The sequence below is a fragment of the Pinus tabuliformis genome, chromosome 9 (genome assembly GCF_031772625.1).
Source record: "Pinus tabuliformis cultivar Carrire ecotype Pingquan chromosome 9, CPIR1, whole genome shotgun sequence".
Classification (NCBI taxonomy): Eukaryota; Viridiplantae; Streptophyta; class Pinopsida; order Pinales; family Pinaceae; genus Pinus; species Pinus tabuliformis.
The window spans coordinates 1,741,398,309-1,741,419,576 of NC_142307.1; the positions used below are offsets into that span (position 1 = coordinate 1,741,398,309).

The following is a 21,268-nucleotide window of genomic DNA, read 5'->3' on the forward strand; positions in this document are numbered from 1 at the left end:
GACATTCATGCAGTTCAACCTACCCAGTTGTAGTGATTCAGCAAGGGTGCAGTTTGTTGAATTTCAATGATCTTGGGTCTAGGATAGAATCTTAGAATCTCTGACGCTACCAAACCAAGAATCTCAACAAAGCTACTTTGCACAGTGGAACAATATAAAGCAGTGTATCACACATGCACAAGTATAGACAACTTTTTACAAATTATTGTACAAATATGTACAGCAACCCAATCTTCGTTATATTAAACCAATTGAATAAAGTATAGACAACTTTTTACAAATTATTGTACAAATATGTACAACAACCCAATCTTCGTTATATTAAACCAATTGAATAATAAAATAGTGTAGGGATTCCCATAGAAGGGATAATGACCCTCAATTATCCACAAGTACAAGAATATAAGATACACCGACAATCTTGCTTCAGTCTCTATGTTGTATCTTGTCCTGTCGGTCCTTTGCTCCCGTTCTTCTCTCTAGCTACCCCTTAGTCCATCAAAGGAAAACACAGAGTCTCCAGGAGGGTTGCCACCTATCACTGTTGTAAGTCACTTCTGCTATAATGAACACAGGCTGATCCAATCTGCTCTTTTAGGCTGGCCAACACCTGAGCTCCAATCTACCAATCTAGTAGCCTCTTTCGTCCATCAAAGAGCTACACATTAGGCTCAATCCTTCACCCAACCTTCAGTTGTCAAGCTCTCGTTATGACTGCTTGTCAAGGGCTACTTTGGGCCATCAACACGCTGCCCTCCACTAGTCCAATGATGCCCAATACTCCACTGCATGATCTGCTTCTAGTATAGGATTTCATCCACCAAGACAAGCCTTCCAATTGGCTCCCACAGGCTGCTCATAAATCTGTCCACATATGGATCATCCACCTAGCAACAAATTCAACACCAATTCAACAATCACACATACCTTTGACTGCTCCTGGAATGATGTAACTTCTTGTTGATGAGGTTTCTTGGTTGGGGCTTCCAACTGTTGACCTCTACTGGTCAACTACCCATGCAGTGCAGCACCCTGTTTTTCTTGACAGAAAGGAGCAGCACCTGAGCGACGTGTCCGTGCCAGCCTACAGTCATCAGCAGCTTGATCATTTCAATTGTAAACCCAGTCTGCATGTATGAATTGTAAATAATCTAAGCAGATCTGACTCTCTGAGTCATGTATGTAAAATTGCCTAGGTGGACCTAACTTTCTATGATAATCTATGTCCCGGAAGGTTTTTCGTCTCACCGATCCATGGATCGGCAGAGTTTTCCTTCAAACCTGACCCCAAAGCCGGGATGCATTTTGTCATTAGAACTTTAGGAGAATCCTAGTGTGTTAATCTGCTAGATTATAGTTGTGTCGCAGAACTGGGTGATTGATGAGGGTCTGTATTAAAGGGTTTTCCCCCTTAAGATGTAAATTTGTAAAAGTCATCATGAAATGTGTCTTGAGGGTCGAAAAATGTTTTGAATCCCCTCATGAGTCCTAAGTCCTAGGTCCTAGGTGATGTTTCCGAAGGCTTAGTTCAGTGATCCATTTTAAAATGAATTAAAAAATTAAAAAATGAATAAAAATAATAAAATAATAAAATAAATAAAAATTTAAAAAATTTAAAAATTAATAAAAAATAATAAAAAAAAAATTTTAAAAATTTAAAAATTTAAAAAATAATAATAAAAAATTAAGTGAATAAATCGACGGATGAGATCAAGAGATGTCTTGATCCTCATCAACGGTCGAGATCATTTCTACGTGGATCACTCGAACTAGCCGTTGGGATCATTTCCTTTAAATAGGGTGCTAGGGGTCATTTCAGATGATTGGAGAATCGGATCTGTGAGTCTAAGGCTGAAGAAGCTCTCTTGTAGTTCATTTTTTTGTGCAATAAAGAAGACTTTGGGGTTAAAAATCTTGCTGGTGTTACTCTTCTGAAAATGCTGTAAGATTGTTCTATTTGTTCTGCATAATTTTATTTTCAGCCATTAATGATAGCTTAATGAAGATTGATCTAGGCACAGGTATCTTGTCTGACCTTTGGGGTTTGAATGATAGTTTAGATTTTTGAAATATATTGGCAGGTATCTCCATTTGATCAGGGTTTCACTATTGTTTTCTCCTTCTACGTTGATGGTTGATTTTAAGCTGTGCAGGAAATCCTTTTTTCAGATAACCGGGCGTTAGGGGAAGTTCTCGGCTGAACCAGCCAACTCCCGGGTTGTGTTTTCTGAAAGAGCCCAGCCAGTTCTTGATCCCGGGCTTATCATTCGAAATTTTTTTTTATGAATACATGCAGGGTCTTCTGAAGCATTTTACATTTAAATTTTTTTTTTTTTTTTTTGAAAATTTTCCTGTTCTTATTGCTAAATCTGGCTGCTAAGGGCCTAAATCTGTAAATTATTAGGCTGATCTAGGGTTTTAATATTTTCTTCATTAGGGTTTTAAATTTTGTTCTATGTAGTTTTCATTAGGGTTTTCAGTTTCTTTGTTTAAGGCATTCATCTTTTCAAAAATTTTCAGTCACTGGATATCGTTTTGGTCATTCTAAGAGCATTGTGATTTAGCTGATGATAGATAATTGCTGTTCATGGTTCACGTTTTTTATATCATCTAACAAGTAATCATCTTAACCATAATCTCTTAAGGCACTGGTTTGCTAAATTAATCAAATCCATCGAGTGCTTTTTATATCGTATCTCGTGTCTCCCAACCAACTGGTCGACAGTTGGTCTTCATCATCTCACAGGGTCTACCCCCCTTAGCCGCGGGAGACAGGCTTAAACGGAGGGATCGGGGATCAGAGTGACAGCCCCCGGTCTGAGCGTTGTCGTGTCAATCCGCGCGACAACATTTTTGGCGCCGTTGCCGGGGACATTGTTTTCTCGGTGTTTCAACGACAATCATCCTTCTCATCTTTTATCTTTTCATCTGGCCCGGCAACGCCAACATTTTTTGGCGCCGTTGCCGGGGATAGAGTTTTTCTGTCCCTGGGGTTTTATCGACAATCATCCTTCTCATTTTTATCTTTTCATCTGGCTCGGCAACGCCAACATTTTTTGGCGCCGTTGCCGGGGATAGAGTTTTTCTGTCCTTGGTGTTTCAACATCTTTTCATCATTCATCGTTCATCTTTCTATCATTCGTTTGAGCCGGCAACGCCAACATTTTTTGGCGCTGTTGTCGGGGATAGAGTTTTTCTGTTCCTGGAAGTTTCATCGACATTCATCTTCTCATCTTTCTCATCTCTTATTTTGAGCTGGCAAATTCAACCTTTTGGGTTATCAATTGGATCTTTTATTGCTTTATTTTTCGCCATATCAGTAGCATCTCTTGGATTTGTTTCTTGTTTGGGTGGCGACTCCACTTTCTCATTTTTCCCAGACAAGAAGCTTTCCTCATATTTGCTTGTGGTTACCTTTTGGATCCTAGAATCAGATTCATTGTTCAAGTGGCGACTCCACTGTTTTCATCTCTTGATTTTCTTGAGCAGGTATCTAGTTCTATCATCCTTTTAATCCCTTATCATTCATCATGGATTATTCATTTAAGCCATGTCGTTTTACTGAACGTCTCCATGATTTTCCGGAAGATGCCATTCCTAAGTTACCTATTTTCTCGGATGGTGATCCAATCGATGTTAGAAGGCATATAGTCTTGTTTACTCGCATTATGACCATATACTGTAGATCCCCTCAGTTTAATCATGAAGATATCAAAATGCGTCTATTTGTCCTTTCTTTAAAAGATGATGCTTTGAATTGGTTTAACAATTTTCCAAAGGAATCTTTCACTTCTTTAGAAGACATTGTTGATGCTTTTAAAAATAGATATGGTTATCCAAACAGCTTGCCTTCTGCCTCTAAAATTGTGCAACAGAATGAAAGTAATTTGATAAGAGGTCCAGCTGAAAGATCCCAAGACGATTCATCATGTCAGAATGTGTCATCCACTGGAAATATTGCAGATCAAGTTCATGATAGTGAAAAATCAGGGACAAATGACAACGAAAGGGAAGAGCAAAAGCAAATTTTACGAGACCTAATGATGCTGGTGAGAAATATGGAAATCAATCAAACTAATTATGTCAATGATGTGAAAACTTTATGCACCCATCTGGAAAAACGTAACAGGGAGATTGAGGTCACGCAAAGTCACCATGCTAAAGAAATTGAGGCCATAAAAACTAATTATGAAACAGAAATTAGAATCATGCAAAGCAGGTTGTCAGTCTTAGAGGAAAATATGGTGACCATGAAAGCTGATCATGATAAGGAAATTGACTCTATGCAAAACAAGTTATTAACTATGGATGAGGAAATGACTATCATGACGTTCAATCATAATAATCAAGTGGCTGACATGCAAGCGAATCATAAAGAAGAAATAAATTTTATGCAGCATTGCTTGACGGACATAAAGGAAAAGAATGTTAAAGTAATAAAAGACATGCAAGAACACCATGCGAGACAAATCAGTGCTACAAAGGTTGAACACTCTAGTCAGATGGATGCCATTAAAATACAAGTTCAAAGGTTTCAGCAACTGGCAGAGGATAGGAGAAACCAACAAACATCAACAGATCAGGAGTCTTCTCATTTGCTGCAACAAGATTCATCTTATTATTGGGAAGTTGTTGATTCGATTGAAAGATGGTTGATTGAGGGTGATCCAGACAGACTTAAGAATGATAAAGATCAGATGCAAGATGAAGAAAGACATAGCACGCATATCTTACATACTTCGTCTGATAGTTTTGAAACAGAAAGTTCTAGGTCATCAGTAATTGAACCTGCCAGAAAGAAAAAGCGTAAGAGAAAGAAGATGAGACGAAGATTTGATACATCAGACGGCCGTGAGCAGCTTGATTTTCGGATAGGAAAAAGTCCTACCATATGCAAAATTGGACATGGCACATCCGACAAGCAGCCGACAGATTTGCCTGAAAGCAGGCAAATGCTCAGTATGCACTTTATTGAACACATCTGATGCCGTAGGGCATCTTTTGTATCGTATTTCTAACCCTACTCCTTGTTTTTTCCGCATTTTCATTTCTGCTTTAGATAGTTAATAAATGAAGAGCTTTTATCTTTCCTGTGCTTAATGTATATGATGATTTTGGACGGACGCTACTTATATTTTGTTTTGTGTTGTATGGATGCAGATTCTGGATTCTCACATTCCTGCAAGCAGCAACGTGTCCCCAAGTAGAGCCAGATGTTGACCTCTACTGGTCAACTACCCATGCAGTGCAGCACCCTGTTTTTCTTGACAGAAAGGAGCAGCACCTGAGCGACGTGTCCGTGCCAGCCTACAGTCATCAGCAGCTTGATCATTTCAATTGTAAACCCAGTCTGCATGTATGAATTGTAAATAATCTAAGCAGATCTGACTCTCTGAGTCATGTATGTAAAATTGCCTAGGTGGACCTAACTTTCTATGATAATCTATGTCCCGGAAGGTTTTTCGTCTCACCGATCCATGGATCGGCAGAGTTTTCCTTCAAACCTGACCCCAAAGCCGGGATGCATTTTGTTATTAGAACTTTAGGAGAATCCTAGTGTGTTAATCTGCTAGATTATAGTTGTGTCGCAGAACTGGGTGATTGATGAGGGTCTGTATTAAAGGGGTTTTCCCCCTTAAGATGTAAATTTGTAAAAGTCATCATGAAATGTGTCTTGAGGGTCGAAAAATGTTTTGAATCCCCTCATGAGTCCTAAGTCCTAGGTCCTAGGTGATGTTTCCGAAGGCTTAGTTCAGTGATCCATTTTAAAATGAATTAAAAAATTAAAAAAAATGAATAAAAATAATAAAATAATAAAATAAATAAAAATTTAAAAATTTAAAAAATTTAAAAATTAATAAAAAATAATAATTTTTTTTTTTTTAAAATTTAAAAATTTAAAAAAAATAATAATAAAAAAATTAAGTGAATAAATCGACGGATGAGATCAAGAGATGTCTTGATCCTCATCAACGGTCGAGATCATTTCTACGTGGATCACTCGAACTAGCCGTTGGGATCATTTCCTTTAAATAGGGTGCTAGGGGTCATTTCAGATTCGGATCTGTGAGTCTGTGGCTGAAGAAGCTCTCTTGTATTTCATTTTTTTGTGCAATAAAGAAGACTTTGGGGTTAAAAATCTTGCTGGTGTTACTCTTCTGAAAATGCTGTAAGATTGTTCTATTTGTTCTGCATAATTTTATTTTCAGCCATTAATGATAGCTTAATGAAGATTGATCTAGGCACAGGTATCTTGTCTGACCTTTGGGGTTTGAATGATAGTTTAGATTTTTGAAATATATTGGCAGGTATCTCCATTTGATCAGGGTTTCACTATTGTTTTCTCCTTCTACGTTGATGGTTGATTTTAAGCTGTGCAGGAAATCCTTTTTTCAGATAACCGGGCGTTAGGGGAAGTTCTCGGCTGAACCAGCCAACTCCCGGTTGTGTTTTCTGAAAGAGCCCAGCCAGTTCTTGATCCCGGGCTTATCATTCGAAATTTTTTTTTATGAATACATGCAGGGTCTTCTGAAGCATTTTACATTTAAATTTTTTTTTTTTTTTTTTTTTTGAAAATTTTCCTGTTCTTATTGCTAAATCTGGCTGCTAAGGGCCTAAATCTGTAAATTATTAGGCTGATCTAGGGTTTTAATATTTTCTTCATTAGGGTTTTAAATTTTGTTCTATGTAGTTTTCATTAGGGTTTTCAGTTTCTTTGTTTAAGGCATTCATCTTTTCAAAAATTTTCAGTCACTGGATATCGTTTTGGTCATTCTAAGAGCATTGTGATTTAGCTGATGATAGATAATTGCTGTTCATGGTTCACGTTTTTTATATCATCTAACAAGTAATCATCTTAACCATAATCTCTTAAGGCACTGGTTTGCTAAATTAATCAAATCCATCGAGTGCTTTTTATATCGTATCTCGTGTCTCCCAACCAACTGGTCGACAGTTGGTCTTCATCATCTCACAGGGTCTACCCCCCTTAGCCGCGGGAGACAGGCTTAAACGGAGGGATCGGGGATCAGAGTGACAGCCCCCGGTCTGAGCGTTGTCGTGTCAATCCGCGCGACAACACCAACAACTACCTGTCAGCCCTCTTTTCTACCTCCAAATTGCCTCCTACAGTTGTGACATAGCTCCTCCTCTTAGCTGTTGTAACTTGCTGGCTTTTTGGGCTAAATACCAACCACTGTTCACACCAAACAACTCTTTGTTCACTAATGAACAGACCTCGGCTCCCTGTCCAGCCTCCTGTACATGACCACAGCCCTAAAAAGTGTTGACATATGCCACAAACACACCTCCAAATAGCCTAGATCTGTCCCTTGAGGCCTCGGCCTACTTCTGCTCCAACTCAGCCTATGGAAAAGGTAAGAACAACCCTGAAACAACACCTTTTTCCACCCTTGGCCTCCCTTCCAAAGCTGCAGATATGTCAAATTGAAGAATGCTATGAATTGTGCATTTGTGGATGATGAAATGAACTCACACATGTGCCTAATTTATATTCTTCACATGTGGCTCCAACAAATTCATGCCAATTGTCAACAAGTCTTTCTAAAGCCAAGCTGACTTGCACAAATCATGACAGTGACATTCAAAAATTCATAACTCATGATCTAGAGCTCCAATTTGAGTGATTCGCAAAAGATTGGTTTTGTCTCGACATCCTCTATCACTTCAAATTTTCTCATGCTCAAATTCCTCATGGTATTGGCCCAACTCCTTTCGGTACAAAACCCCAACCTTAGGTTCCAAGCCCACAAGTGACTCTTGTGGTGATCGAACCTCCAAATCGTGAACCCTAGGGCTTGGAGTACCTCCCAAACTACTCAAAAATCAACACAGTTGAAGCAGAGGGAGACACCAACAACGGGGTTTTCAGCAGGGAGAATTACTAGATAAATTCGTAGGAGGTTTCCAACATTCTAGTGAAAGGAAAGGAGGTTGAGATTTCCAGCAAAGGAGGCCGAAGCAGACAATGAGAATTTCTAATGTGTGTTTCTAGTCAACCAGTGTGTGTTTTAGAGGCGATCAATTTCCAGTCTAGGGAAGTGATTTGAAGGAAGTGTGAGTTGTCTCAAAGAGCAACAGAAGGTAGTGCGAATTCCGGAGAGGGTTTTCGGAGGTAGTGCGAGTTCCCCAGCAGTAGATCTACGTAGTTTAGTTAGCCAGTGCGACTTGCAGGCAAGAGTGTGAGTGTCTGGAAGGAGGCCAATTTGATTATGAGTAGGGATCTTTGTGATTCCAACTATTTTGCTAGTTGAGATAAATTTGTCGGAATCTTTGCCAGTGAATAGGAAAGTACTTGTATTCTCTATTTTGCTGAAGAATTAATATTAATAAAACCCTCATCTGCTGCACTAGCTTTCCCTTTGGGGTTTTACAAGGGACTATTATCCAAAAATATTGGTGTCCAATTTTAAGCGTGCATTGTTTTCTTAATTCTAGTATTTAATTTTGTGAATAATTGCAGGAGTGAATTTATCATTATTTGCCTCAAAAGTAATTTACAGAAGACAAATAAAATGCATAACTCTGGAGATAAATTTTACAGTTATTGCATTTTTGGAAGTTTCACATGGTTTCAAAGTAGATCTAGCACAAAGGGTTTGCTGCAAAGAGGTTTTGTAGGAGTAAATAAGGTCTTGGAAGAGAGCACACCGGGTTTTATAAACCAATTTATTATTTTCTCCAATGTATTTGAGTTCGCAGATTTTGCAAAGATGGTCGTAGCAGGATTGAGAGATCGAGATAGATTGGATGGGCCTCCAACATTGGAATTTGGAAGGCCATTATGTTGTTTCTATTGGATGAGCATGGTCTGAAGGAGTTTTCTACAGCAGTTATTGTTGTACCAACAAATCCCATCCAGTTTCATAAGTACATGAGGGACAATGCCAAATCCAAGAGGATGATTCTTGATGAAGTCAGGGATCACATCGTTCCACATATCGTAGAAAAGGGAACAATGAAGGAGATGTGGGATGCCATCATCAAGTTGTACCAGGATTCGTTAGAGAACAAGAAAATTATTCTCAAAGAAAAGTTGAGAACCATGAAGATGAACAAGGGCGAGGATGTAACTTCCTATCTCACCAAGATTTAGTTTGTCAGAGACGAACTTGCGGCATTTGGAGAGAAGTCGGCTGATGATGAGCTAGTACGTATTGGATATCTTTCTCTCTTGTTTCATTGAGAGAATCTTTCAATTCCTCTATAAGTGCTTCATCAAATTGCTCTTGTATTGGATATATTTATAAGCATTTGGATCTTAAATAATCTATCTTGTTGAAGTACTTAATTCACTTAATAATCTCATTGGAGCAATCACTTATAAATTGCCACTTCATTCTATGTTAGAAGTGCATCTATAAAATATACCTCCAAGCATAAGCTTGGTTGTAAGAATATAGGACCACCTTCTTCAAATAATTTGCAATGTCTATATCCTCATCCATAGTTAACACGGTGACCTTTCACTTCTCTTGTGGGCAATCCCTTGTAGGAATGGAGGTACTCGGGTGGTTAGAACTCCATGGGAGGTATCGTTAATGAGGCCTTAGCCTCCTTCTCTTGGACTTCTCTCTACAACTTGCATTCGAGACTAGCTTCAAAAGAATCGAGGGGAAGGACTCACTTACATTAGGCATATAATTAAAAGTAACCAAGAGCTTGCATCTCACATAGTTTTAGGTCCCACACATCATATAGGATAGAATTTTCATATTGCAACATTGTTCATCTGGTAACTTGGAATCTAATTCTAATTGAGCAAGTAATTAATCTCCCAAGGCAATGGTATCTAACTTAAAATATTGAAGAATATAATCAAAGTGTGCTTAATAATAATACTTGCCTCTTAATTCCAACCAAGTTTCTAGGCCATTCAGTTGTATCTCCTTAACTTGTTGGTTCCCAACAGGTTGTTCATCATCTCTTCCATAGGGACTACCCCCCTCAGTTTGCAATTAGGAGACAACTTAAAATGAGAGGGAAGGGATCAGAGTGGCAACTCCTGCACTGAGTGTTGTCGCATTCCTGTGTACACTTTGAGCGACAACATGATCCTATGGTGATTTTGTGCAAGTTTATTGTAAGTATCTTTTTCCATTTTGTAATTGTTGTAGAATTATGTTTTCACTGAAATTTTCACCATATACCTTGAATCTTTTATGGCTCTAATATCTCTTTTACAAAATTATCATCAATCTAAAAGTTTATATTTATAATTTATGTAATAAACTAGTTCTATTTCATCAGCCATGTTTTTTGTAACTTCAAAATATTTTTTTATTTTTTGTAGATTATATATATAGATAGAATAGAAGTAATGTTGACATTATGTTTGTTGTAGAAAAGATTATGAAATTTCATTGACCTACATTTTTTGCTATATTACTCTTAATTGTAATCAAATGATCCCATGCAGGGAAGAAGTTTTGGAACTTATTCCACTTACAACCTATGCATGATCAAAAGGTAATTGACAGTTTAAAGATTTTGGTGTTTTCATGAATGAGAGTTGTTTGCTACTTTAACATCACAAATCTTGTCTTGTCAATATCTTAGATATTAACATTTTTGTTTAAATATTTTGGTGTTTTCATGAATAAGAGCTGTTTTCTACTTTAACATCACAAATCTTGTCTTGTCAACATCTTATATATTAACATTTTGTCCGTACTACAGGGTGAATTACAATACTTCATTGGAGTTCAACTCGATGGAAGTGAGCATGTGGAACCACATAAAAATCGTCTTTCAGAGACCACAGAGTTAGAAAGTGCAAAATTGGTAATCCCTTTTAATAATATTGTTAAGAACAAAATTATATGGATAACCTTATGTATGCAGAGAAATTCTCCATTTTTCGAGGAAATAAAGAACCTTTAGTCAGAGTTTCGAGGATCACATTTTTTAAATTGTACAAATTAAAAAATATTACCCCATAAATTTATTTGTATTACATTTTTGAATTTTTCTAAGTGCTTGACTATTTATTTCTTATTTAATTTGTTGTGTAAAAGTTGGGGCTCCACGTGATGACGTACATATGTAATATATACTCATAATATTTTTCAAAAGAAACTTAAATATCAAGTACAAAATGATATATATGTGAGCATTTATTATATAACAAGGGAGGTCATATGCTAAAGGAGCGAAAATATGTGGTTTGCTGTGCTAATTTAAGAAGATTTATATAGGATGTTTTTATGAAATGGGATACTGATATTGTACCATCCTAGATCCATCTTAGCTCAAGATCTACCAAGTGCCAAGAGGGATCAAATCTCTCTCTTGAGGTGCAAACCTCTTTTAGGGTGAAAAGATATTTGTTCCCTCTTGGCACTTGGTAGATCAGGAGTTAAGATGGATCTAGGATGGTTTAATTATTAGCCATTAAATAGGCCACATTAGGGAATAATACCATGGGGAAAAACATGGGTTAAGAATACCATGGGAAAAACCATTGGTTGTAGTGTGAAAATGTTATTTTATTTTATTTTATTTTTTAGTTTAATTTAATTCTGTTTTAGTTTGACCAAGTCAAAATGTTAAACATTACAACATCTCTACCACACTGGGCTGGAGAGCGCCTCTCCGTGCAAATATAATGGATATCTTTTTCCTTACATCAAATACCTTGATGATGTTGTAGTATAAAATTTTTCACTGCATATAGTGATATTTTAATCTAACAAGGTTCATATTATTGGAAGAAAGTATCACTAAGACAGACAATATGCTATTAACCTGCTTTGAATTACCATACTATAATATATATATATACACTTACATATTGAAATTCTGTCACTCCATTGTATAGATCAAAAACAAAAACTTATGATCATATGTAAATGTCTAAGTCCTTACATGTTATTGAATCATTCACTTTTCAGGTTAAGGCAACTGCTGGGAATGTTGATGATGCTGTGAGAGAGCTTCCTGATGCAAACTTGGTAAAGTACATAGCTTTAATTATGAAACTTATAGAACATTTTTCATTTTCATTTACTTTTACATTATATGCTTGTTCAATTTACACTCCAAAGTTCCTATATAGATAAGGATGATTATGAAGGTAATAAAATGAAAAGTGTATGTAAAAGAGCATGGAAATGAACAATGTTAACATTATTTGTGCAATGCATAACTCTCAGACGGTACTTTAAGTTTGTGTTTACACGTGCCTGGATATCTTTTGATCTTGTAACTAATTTGTTAGCATATATTATAAACTTTGTTGATTGATTACATCCAGCATTTTATTTGATAATGTTGACATCAACCTCATTATCTATGGTTTTATTCAGGTCTTTATACATTCCAGACTAAATATATATGCTTATTCAGTATTTGGGCATGGGAAAAACACTTATTTGTGGCTTATACTAGAAAACTTGCCTAAAGTCTTGAAAATCTCCTCCATCAAGAACCCGTAAAGCATTAATGGGGGAATTAATGCATGAAAATTTATATATGAATGAACAATGTAATATCTTATAATTATTCATAGATATATCTTGCATCTACTAGATAAAATCCATGTCTTTTCTTGCACATCTACAGCGTACATAGATATAGATTGCATCTACTAGATAAAATCCGAAGTGTTTTCTTGCACATCTACAGCCTATGAGCCATGACTATGCATTTACCATACATGATAATGGATTTATGCATAGTTGATGCATTGTTATGATCATGTACATTGAGGGGGGGCATAGGGATTTTGCATTGGTAGTGGAAAATCCAATTAAAGGTGAGAACTGAGCTTTTGCTTGGTTTGGCATGAACCCCATTATTATGCTTAGTTTGGCTTGAACATAAGGGGATAAAGTCTTTGCCTATACTTGATTCTCGATTCTAACCATTGGTATGGGGATTTGGAGGAAACTAAAGAGAAAAATCATTTGCTATAGGATTATGTCAAACTCTGTGTATATATAAGAAAGCCATTATTGATGATGTTTTGGTAATGAGCATAAGGTTTGAGTTGAAGGTTTATATCAGTGCTAATGACCTAAGTTTGTGTGTCAATATGTTAAAGGTATGGATCCATATTAGTATAAAGTTCCACGAGAAAATTGATGTTGAGTGTTGGTGACAACATAAACATGTGTTGGTGTCAACAATGTTGATGGTTGGTGATCAATGGGGAATGACGAGTGTTTGTCATTCTAGTGGGCGGTTGATAAAATGTGACCATTAGTTGGCTATTATGTTATCACTAATGTAATCAATTGAATGGTATCACTATGTACATGGTGGAAGAGTTTGATGGTCTTGTGGATGATATTAAGTTTCATTTTGTGCATAAGTGGCTCGAACAATTGACCAATGTGTTGGGTGGTTGTATGTCTATTGCTTATTCTGGATGCATTTTAATTCTAAATGTAAATATATATCTGAATTGAAATAAAATAATAGATATGAGAGGAGTGAATAACAAATTACAAAACGAGAGACGAGAATAAGGGAGTGGGGCTCCTTCACACCCAAGAGTGGATTTCACCTGAAAATTCAAATAATGGATGAAGACTTATCCAAAGTATGCTTAAAAGTGTAATATGTTTTGATTGATTGAAATATGAATGATTACAAAGGAGGAAAAAACCTCTATTTACAAAAGAGTGACTAAATGCCAAAACCTCTATTTACAAAACAGTGACTAAATGCCTAACTTGTGGCAGCAAGTTACCTTTATAAAGAATTTGGCCTCTTATTTAGCTAATTAATCCTAAATAGACTAATTATCCATTTGAGACATTATTTAACATAAGTGGACTTGCTCAAAACCTTAAAGAACTAAGTATTATTGTAAAATTATGGCTCACATACAAAAATTCTCGTGCATAAAATTATCTATGTAACAAAAATGTTATTTTTAGATAGAAAAATACCCCTCCTTGGAAGCTTTGTCCCCAAAACTTGTGGACTAAAGAGTAAATTTTCCATATGGTTTTTTCTTTTGATACTTATTTGGCCTTTCCTTGAATATGATCATATGCACCCACTTGAATGGATAAATGATTTAGAAATTATCTTCTCCAATGAACTAAATGAATTCATTCAATGTACTCCTCTAATCATGATTAACGGGGTCATGAGGGTCCAAAATGGCTCAAGAAAGAGACTATGTATCATGTAATACAAAAATTCCATCTAGATAGATGTAAGAATTTGGTTGTAGGGTTGGGGGAGGAAATCCCCAGGGAAGAGATTCAAGCTAAAAACTCTCTTTCACCACTTGCTTGTGATTGAATTCAATGATTTCCATTTCAACCAGTACTTATTACACTTTCTCACTAGGAGATTAATCATAAAGAGGAAGGAACTGGTTGAAGAGAAGATGGGAGCTCTTCCTTGCTTCTTGTAAATTCTTTTCACGAGGAGATTTATGAGAGAGAGTCGAAGATTCCACGAAATATACTCAAAGAATTTATCTTTACATATATAGATGTTGTATTTTCTATACTCTCCATGTATATTGCTTCCATGATTATATTTATTCAAATGCATTCAACTTTCCTTTCAACAATTCTACCGCACCCTTATTTAAAGATGCCCTTTTCCTTTTTTACTACATTTTTTTCAAGTGAGGGTTTTAGTATAAAAAATACAAATTATTTTACGTTCAATCGTTCCCCCTTTTGAAAATATCAAGTTCAATAATAAATTTATCAAAAACATATAAAATGCTTTTCAGCAGTTCTACCTTAGCCTTATAATTTGAACATGCTCTGGTCCTTTTTTCCAACATCTTTTTCAAGCAAGTCTTCCGTACAAAAAACAAACAATCAATTGAATTTAATCCAATTCTAAAGTTCAAGAATAAATTTATCGAATGCATTCAATATTCCTTGAAACACCTCTATCTTTTCCTTATCTAGAAGTTGCCCTACTCCTTTTTTTCACAATTTTCTTCAGGAGAGGGTTTGATTAAAAAATAAAAGACAGCTTGCATGAAATGGATCCCCCTTTTTAATGCAATTATGTAGCTTAAGAATGCATTTATCAAATGCATTCAAAATTGTTTGCAACGCTTTTATATTAGCCTTATATGATGATGCTTTGCTCCTTTTTTCCAACAGTTTTTCAAGCAAGGCTTTGATACAAAGGATGTAGGATAATTCAGATCCAATACATCCCCTTTCTAATGAAATCTCAAGCTAAGATTTGGTGTTCAAGTAGATCTGGATTTTTTCTTCCAACCACAAAATATGACATTTGAGTTTCTTACCACAATTGAAAGTTGTGATGATTTTCCCCTTTCTATTAGGCTTGTGAGGTTGAAATGAAGCAATTTTTAGAGGTAGTAACTTTGTCCCTGCTTCAAGAAATCCCTCAAAAGACATCTCATCATAGAGATATTTAAATATACTTTTCAACAAACAAAATGACACCTCAATTTGATACTCCAACAAAATTGATATTTCATTGACAACAAGTATTTGAATGGACATTTCTTTTGGACTATTCTAGACTGGTGAATTACGATGAATATATCTGTGATTTTATTTCAAAAAATATGAGTCAGCACTCAATGGAAGTGCATATGAGTATAATTTGTAACCCGATAAAAATTTCCCTGATCTGATTTATAACCAAAATCTGTTGAACATGCCATGCTTTCCTGGTTTTTCATTTCTTTTATTACACATGAAAACAAGATCTCCTTTCTGAAAAGTCCTTGGGTGAGCCTTTTAATTGTTGAGAAATGTTTGAGTGGGGTGAGCCACTCGATACATCTCAAAGATATTTCTTCCTATATGATGTCTAGATGAATGTTGGGTGTGGTATTGTTGTAAGTGATATGCATCTTGTGAAAATTCGAGAAGCCCCGAATCACTACTTTAACAACGGATTATATTTCTCCTACTGAATCAAGTTATTTATTGTATTATATGGTAAACATCGAAATAAATAAAACTGCAGCCTTCACAACTTTAAATAATATGCGGAAACAAGAATCTGAGAAAGAAAGAAATGACACACACAAGTGACACTGTTGTTTTTGGAACAATGTCCTTGGAAAAACACAATGTGGGAAAACTGGTGCAACAACTAAGAGTTTGTATTATTAAGCAATAATTTATGAGTACAATTCTTTAGATGCCCAAACTGGCAATCCTATACAAAGATCTAACTGGACAAAATGATAGTGACATGATCTCACCCTGTCACTAGAAAACTCGGCATTGATTTGTGTTGGAGGTGAGCCTTTGCATTGCCTCTGCGCAGTACTATGTCACACCCACGCAATCACTGCGTCACTGCTGCTAGGACTGCGTTGCACCTCCTTTGATCCTCAACTGGATGGAAACTTCGGCTCTCTTTCCTCCTTCTCACACCCTGGCTCGACACTTGATCCCGACTGTTCCTCAGCAGAATTTCGAGCTCCCACTGAAGCTCTGCGTCAGCCTCTCTGGACGTCTTTCTGCTCTCTTTGCCTTGTACTCTTCAAATCAGGAAAACTTCCTTCGGAAACTATCCCTGCCTCTCACTGCAAGAAATCACCTCGATCACTTCTCTGGAAACTACTGCATTGCTCTCTTTAGATATCGATCTCTTGAGCTCTCACCCGATGTGTTTTCCAAATGCCCATCAAGCCTCTTCTTATAATCCTCTCGTTGAGTAACCAACGACCCAGATTAGATTCTAATCAATGGCTCAGATCATTTTGGCTTGATCCTTGTCTTCTTCTAGAAGTTTCACCCTCAGTTTAATTAATACCCTTTAATTATTTTAATTTCCTAAGTTTAGACTTAGGCATCCATTAAAAAATAATTAATTATTTTAATAAAACCTTCTCTAGGTGGAATTTCCCAAAACAATTTCTGAGTATTCTAGAATACATGTGTCCTAGCCTCCCTACAAATTTTGAGGCTTAGAGCACATCCAATGATAACAGAAATCAACACTCCCACTTAGCAAGGAGTGTGCTCTAGTAGTGCAACTTGCTAAAGAATCACCCTTCTCTGTAACATCTCTCTCTGCGTCGTTGATGTCTGACATCACTGCCCACCAACTAGGGGGTAAATGCTGCATCCGTATTGCTGCTGGCCCTGCCACTGCCAACATTGCATCTGCACTGCAACTCTCTCCTACTGCTATTGTTGTTGCAACAACAACGAAAAAACATCCAAAACACTAAACCAAAGGTATTCAACGTGATGCAACAGTTGCTGGAGTTCTAACTGCTACTAGTGTCTATGTTGTCACTGAAGCCACTGTTGACTTTGCTCTGTGCCAACTGTTGAAATTTCTAAGTCTATCCGTTAGAAATTTAATCTGTATTCTTCTAGTTTATTTCTTCTACTTGTTAAATTCAAACAAGTTATTTAAAAAATATAAATAACGAAATAAATACAATACAGTCTCAACATCTACAGAGCATCAACTGAAAGAAAACAAACACACAAGTGACACTGTTATTTTTGGACAAATGTCCCCGGAAAAGCCCAATGCAGGAAAACTGGTGCAGTTATTCTGAGGGTTTATTATTATGCAGTATTTCCTTGAGTACAACTAGGTGCCACACTGGCTCACCCAACAAAGAAAAATAACTGGCAGCAATACCTCTCTATTTGGAAACAGGTATTCAGAAAACCGGTCCCACGAAACCCTCTCCAGCAACTATGAAGCTCTGCGCTGGCCCTTCTGGTCTCTGCGTCAGCCCTTTGAGGCATTGCGCAGCCTCTGGGACCCTCTGCGTCACTCCAGCTTCTCTCTGCGTGGTTGACGTTGTCCCTCTAGCTTTTGTGCTCTCTGCTGGGCTCTGTGTGGCCTGCTCTGGCTGTTGCTTCTCGCTCTCTAACTCTGTGTTGGTCTCTTGGCACTGTCTCTACCTCTCTGTCCAGTACTCACTGCCACTCGCTGTTGATCACTGATTCGACTTTGCTTAGCAACTCCGCTCTAGAAAATCGAATGACTGATCACTCTAGTGTGTTTTCCAATTGACCCTCAAGTCTCTTATACTTTTCCTATTGGTCCTTCAATTGCCGAGATTACATCTCTAATCAATGACTAATATTAGATTTGGCTTGATCCATGTCTTTTGGAACCTTCTAACCCAGTTTTATATTAATACCCAGTAGTATTTTATTTTTCCTAAGTTTAGACTTAGGAACTCCATTAAAATTATTAATTATTTTAATATCTCTCAAACCGGTTAGAATCTACCCAAACCTTTTCTGGGTCTTGGAGATCTCATGTGCTTTAGCCTCTCCACCAATTTTCATGGATAGACCACATCCGATGTTACCCCAAATTAACACTCCCTCTTAGCGAGGACTGTGCTCTAGTAATACACCTCACTGAGCATCACTTTGATTATATGGCACCGGTACATGTGCTGATGCTAGGCCTCCCCGCCCAACATCCTCTGCACTGCTGCATCCTGTACTGTTGCCCATGGCCCTGCCACTACCACTGTTGCATCCGTACGGTAGCTCCCTCTGCATCTGTGATGCTACTGGTCCTTTCTCCCAACACTGCATCTGCACTGCAACCCCCTCTCATCATGATGCATCGTGCTACTGCCAATTGCTACTGCACTGCAACTCAATTACTGAGAAGTACGTAACTGATCCACCCAACTACTGACATCTCTCTTAGGCTAGAAACACTCCCGATGTTGAAGCTCCCTATGTCGCTAACAAGTGCTCTCTCTACTAACCTTTGTGCTGCTACAGCAACTCCCTGCATCTCGCACCATTGCACACCTCTCTGTGCCATCCTGCACTGGTGCAACACTCTCTGTGCCTCTAGCAATCTTGCAGCCTGCTAGCCTCGCGCTGCCCGGGGACCCTTGTACTGTAGCACTCTCCACTGCTTCATCCGCATCCGTCTCTATCGACATCCGCTAGTCCTGCTATTCTCTCTTCGGGGTTCCCGTAGCAAGGTATAATCCAAGAGGTTGGGTACCTCAAGGATCCTGCCCCTCATCGCCTGTAGTCTTCCTCACTACAACTCGATGTCTCCCCACCTCTTTTCTAGAGGTACGTGAGCACTCATGGCACAATCGTCATCCTCCTCGACCTCCTTCTCCGCCTTCGCTGGTGATGACCCCCATAAATGGGCAATTATATGGGCTCATTTGGCCTCCTAACTTAGATTAATCCACCATTCTCATTAGTTTATTGCATGTTTTTTATTATATTTATGCTAATAGAGTGAGTTGGGTTAGTCATTATGCCATGAAGTCTAATGTGTGCTTTATGCAGATTTTTGGTCAATTTTGAGACAAAGTCAAAGGTTTAATGAGCATTTGGCAGCAAATATTCGAGGAAGACAAGGGAGAGGATTTATAGGAGGGTGTCCCCCTCATTGATGACCCCCTACTTTGAATCCTCCTTCAGAAAGCTCGGAGCACAAGCAGCCACATCAATGCATCAAAGGGGCAGCCGAGCAAGTGAAGAGGAACTGCTGTCTATCTCAAGTCTTGGGAGCCAAGCCTCCATGATTTTAGGAGATCTGTTGGGGGCTCCAACTGTATAAATAGAGAGGCTTAGGGCCTCATTAGGTTGTTGGATGTTAGTCAAATTTTCGCACTTTTGTTGCAGCTTTTTCTCAGCTCATTTCGAGCTTACTTTTGTGAACAATTTTATGTAATGTGACTATTATTTTGATAATGGAGATGAAATATTTTCTGAGCCAGCACTGAGTTCTTTCAGAGGGCTGAAGCTCTTGGGTTAGGGCCCAACCCAAGCTGCCCAGCACCTCTTGTTTTGTATTTATATGTCTTGTTGCAGTTCATGAATTAGTTGTTGTTAGATAGATTTCTTCCTTAGTAGAATAGGTTGCTTTTTGGTGATTTACATAGCTGTTTCCATTTTAGTTTGCTGGAGTAGGTTAAATAGTGATAGGAGAAAGATACAAAAAGGCCATCAACAGAGCCTTGACCTCCTTTCCTCCCTTTGGGACCATGAGCTGAGGTTAAGACACTCTGGCTGCCATAAAAGCACAATTTTGCTTCCTCCATGCAATTTCTAGTGTTACAATTTGATTTAGAGGTTAATGCTTTGCTTCAGATCCATTTGGCCATGCTCATTTCTGTTTCTGCAATAAATCTCTTTCCATGCTTTCCTTTCCATATAGCACTGTTCAGCATTTTATTTTCCTAGATCAGAATTTAGGTTAACATGAGATATAGTTCTATTTTTTGGTGCAGCTAGTTCTTTCTCGCTCAGTTTCAGGATTTGATTTGCAGCTCTCTTGCAGTACATCTCTGCTCATAATAAGTCAATAACGTAGCCATCACCATCTCTTTTGCTACATCTTTCACAGGTCATTCACAGCTCTTCGCAAATCTGCCCTAATTTTCTACACTTTTCAGATAAACTTTACTCTCGACTCTTGAACAAATCCAACCATCATTTTCTTTCCTAATCCTCCTTGATGAACCTCAGACACCTTAACACATCCCTCTAGTCTTCATCTACCCTTTCCCACCATTTTTCCACTTTTAAAACCTCCAAAACAGCCCTTGGAATCCTCCTATAGATCCCCTGGAGCCTCCTGTAGAATTTCCTATAAGTGGCTTTTTGAAGTCTGATAGCAGGGAAAGCCTCCAGAAGGTTACTAGAGGCCTCCTAGGACCCCTCCGCACCTCCCTACACCTCTGCAAATCCCAAAGTCGCCCTCCATCGCCACCTAATTTCTGCCACATCCACAAACAAATAAATTACGTGCATAACAATTTCACATAGAATACATAAAAATCCAAAAAAGATGCTTTTTTCTTATTTTCTTCTAGAAATCGCTTGAATAAGTGTAGTTTACTTCCTCAGTAGGTAATGGCACTCATTTCCTAGATTTTCACCTCTCTTTTTGCAAAAGTAGGGTTAGTCGGTAAATTAGGGTTTGCTAGGTTTACTTCACATTTCAGTCTTCTTTCTCTTTTTGCAAGTAGAATAGCCTCTGTAGAGTAAGCTTTCCTTTCTTTCATCACATATAAAGCTTCTTCTAGAATTCATAGAAGTTGGCTTGAGCTCTTAGTGATCTTTTGCCAGCTGACCAAGTGACAGCCTGCAGTAAGAACTAGTACTTGTGCATACAGCACCATCGCTTCCAAGTTTGTTATGAACTACCGGGTTGATAAAAGTAAAGTAGGAAGCCTAGGAGTTGCAGCATTATTGCTGCAATACTGGTGCTCACCACTTTTTGGCGCCGCTGCCGGGGAAGTGTCAGAGTATTTTGTGATTACTGCTTTTCTTCTATTTTTTACTGCTAAGTAATTCATTTCAGCAAA

General features: G+C 37.7%; 1 protein-coding gene across 5 annotated transcripts in view; it reads left to right on the forward strand.

Annotated features, from left to right (window-relative positions):
• The window catches only part of LOC149155677 (phototropin-2-like), a 536,047-nt gene that overhangs the window by 187,674 nt on the left and 327,105 nt on the right, over positions 1–21,268 (forward strand). For all 5 annotated transcript variants that reach the window (XM_089445887.1, XM_089445890.1, XM_089445885.1 and 2 more), the window contains exons 9-11: positions 10,439–10,488; positions 10,699–10,803; positions 11,913–11,972. In XM_089445887.1, coding sequence (XP_089302013.1) covers positions 10,439–10,488; positions 10,699–10,803; positions 11,913–11,972 — 215 coding nt within the window. The remainder of the gene's footprint in view (positions 1–10,438; positions 10,489–10,698; positions 10,804–11,912; positions 11,973–21,268) is intronic.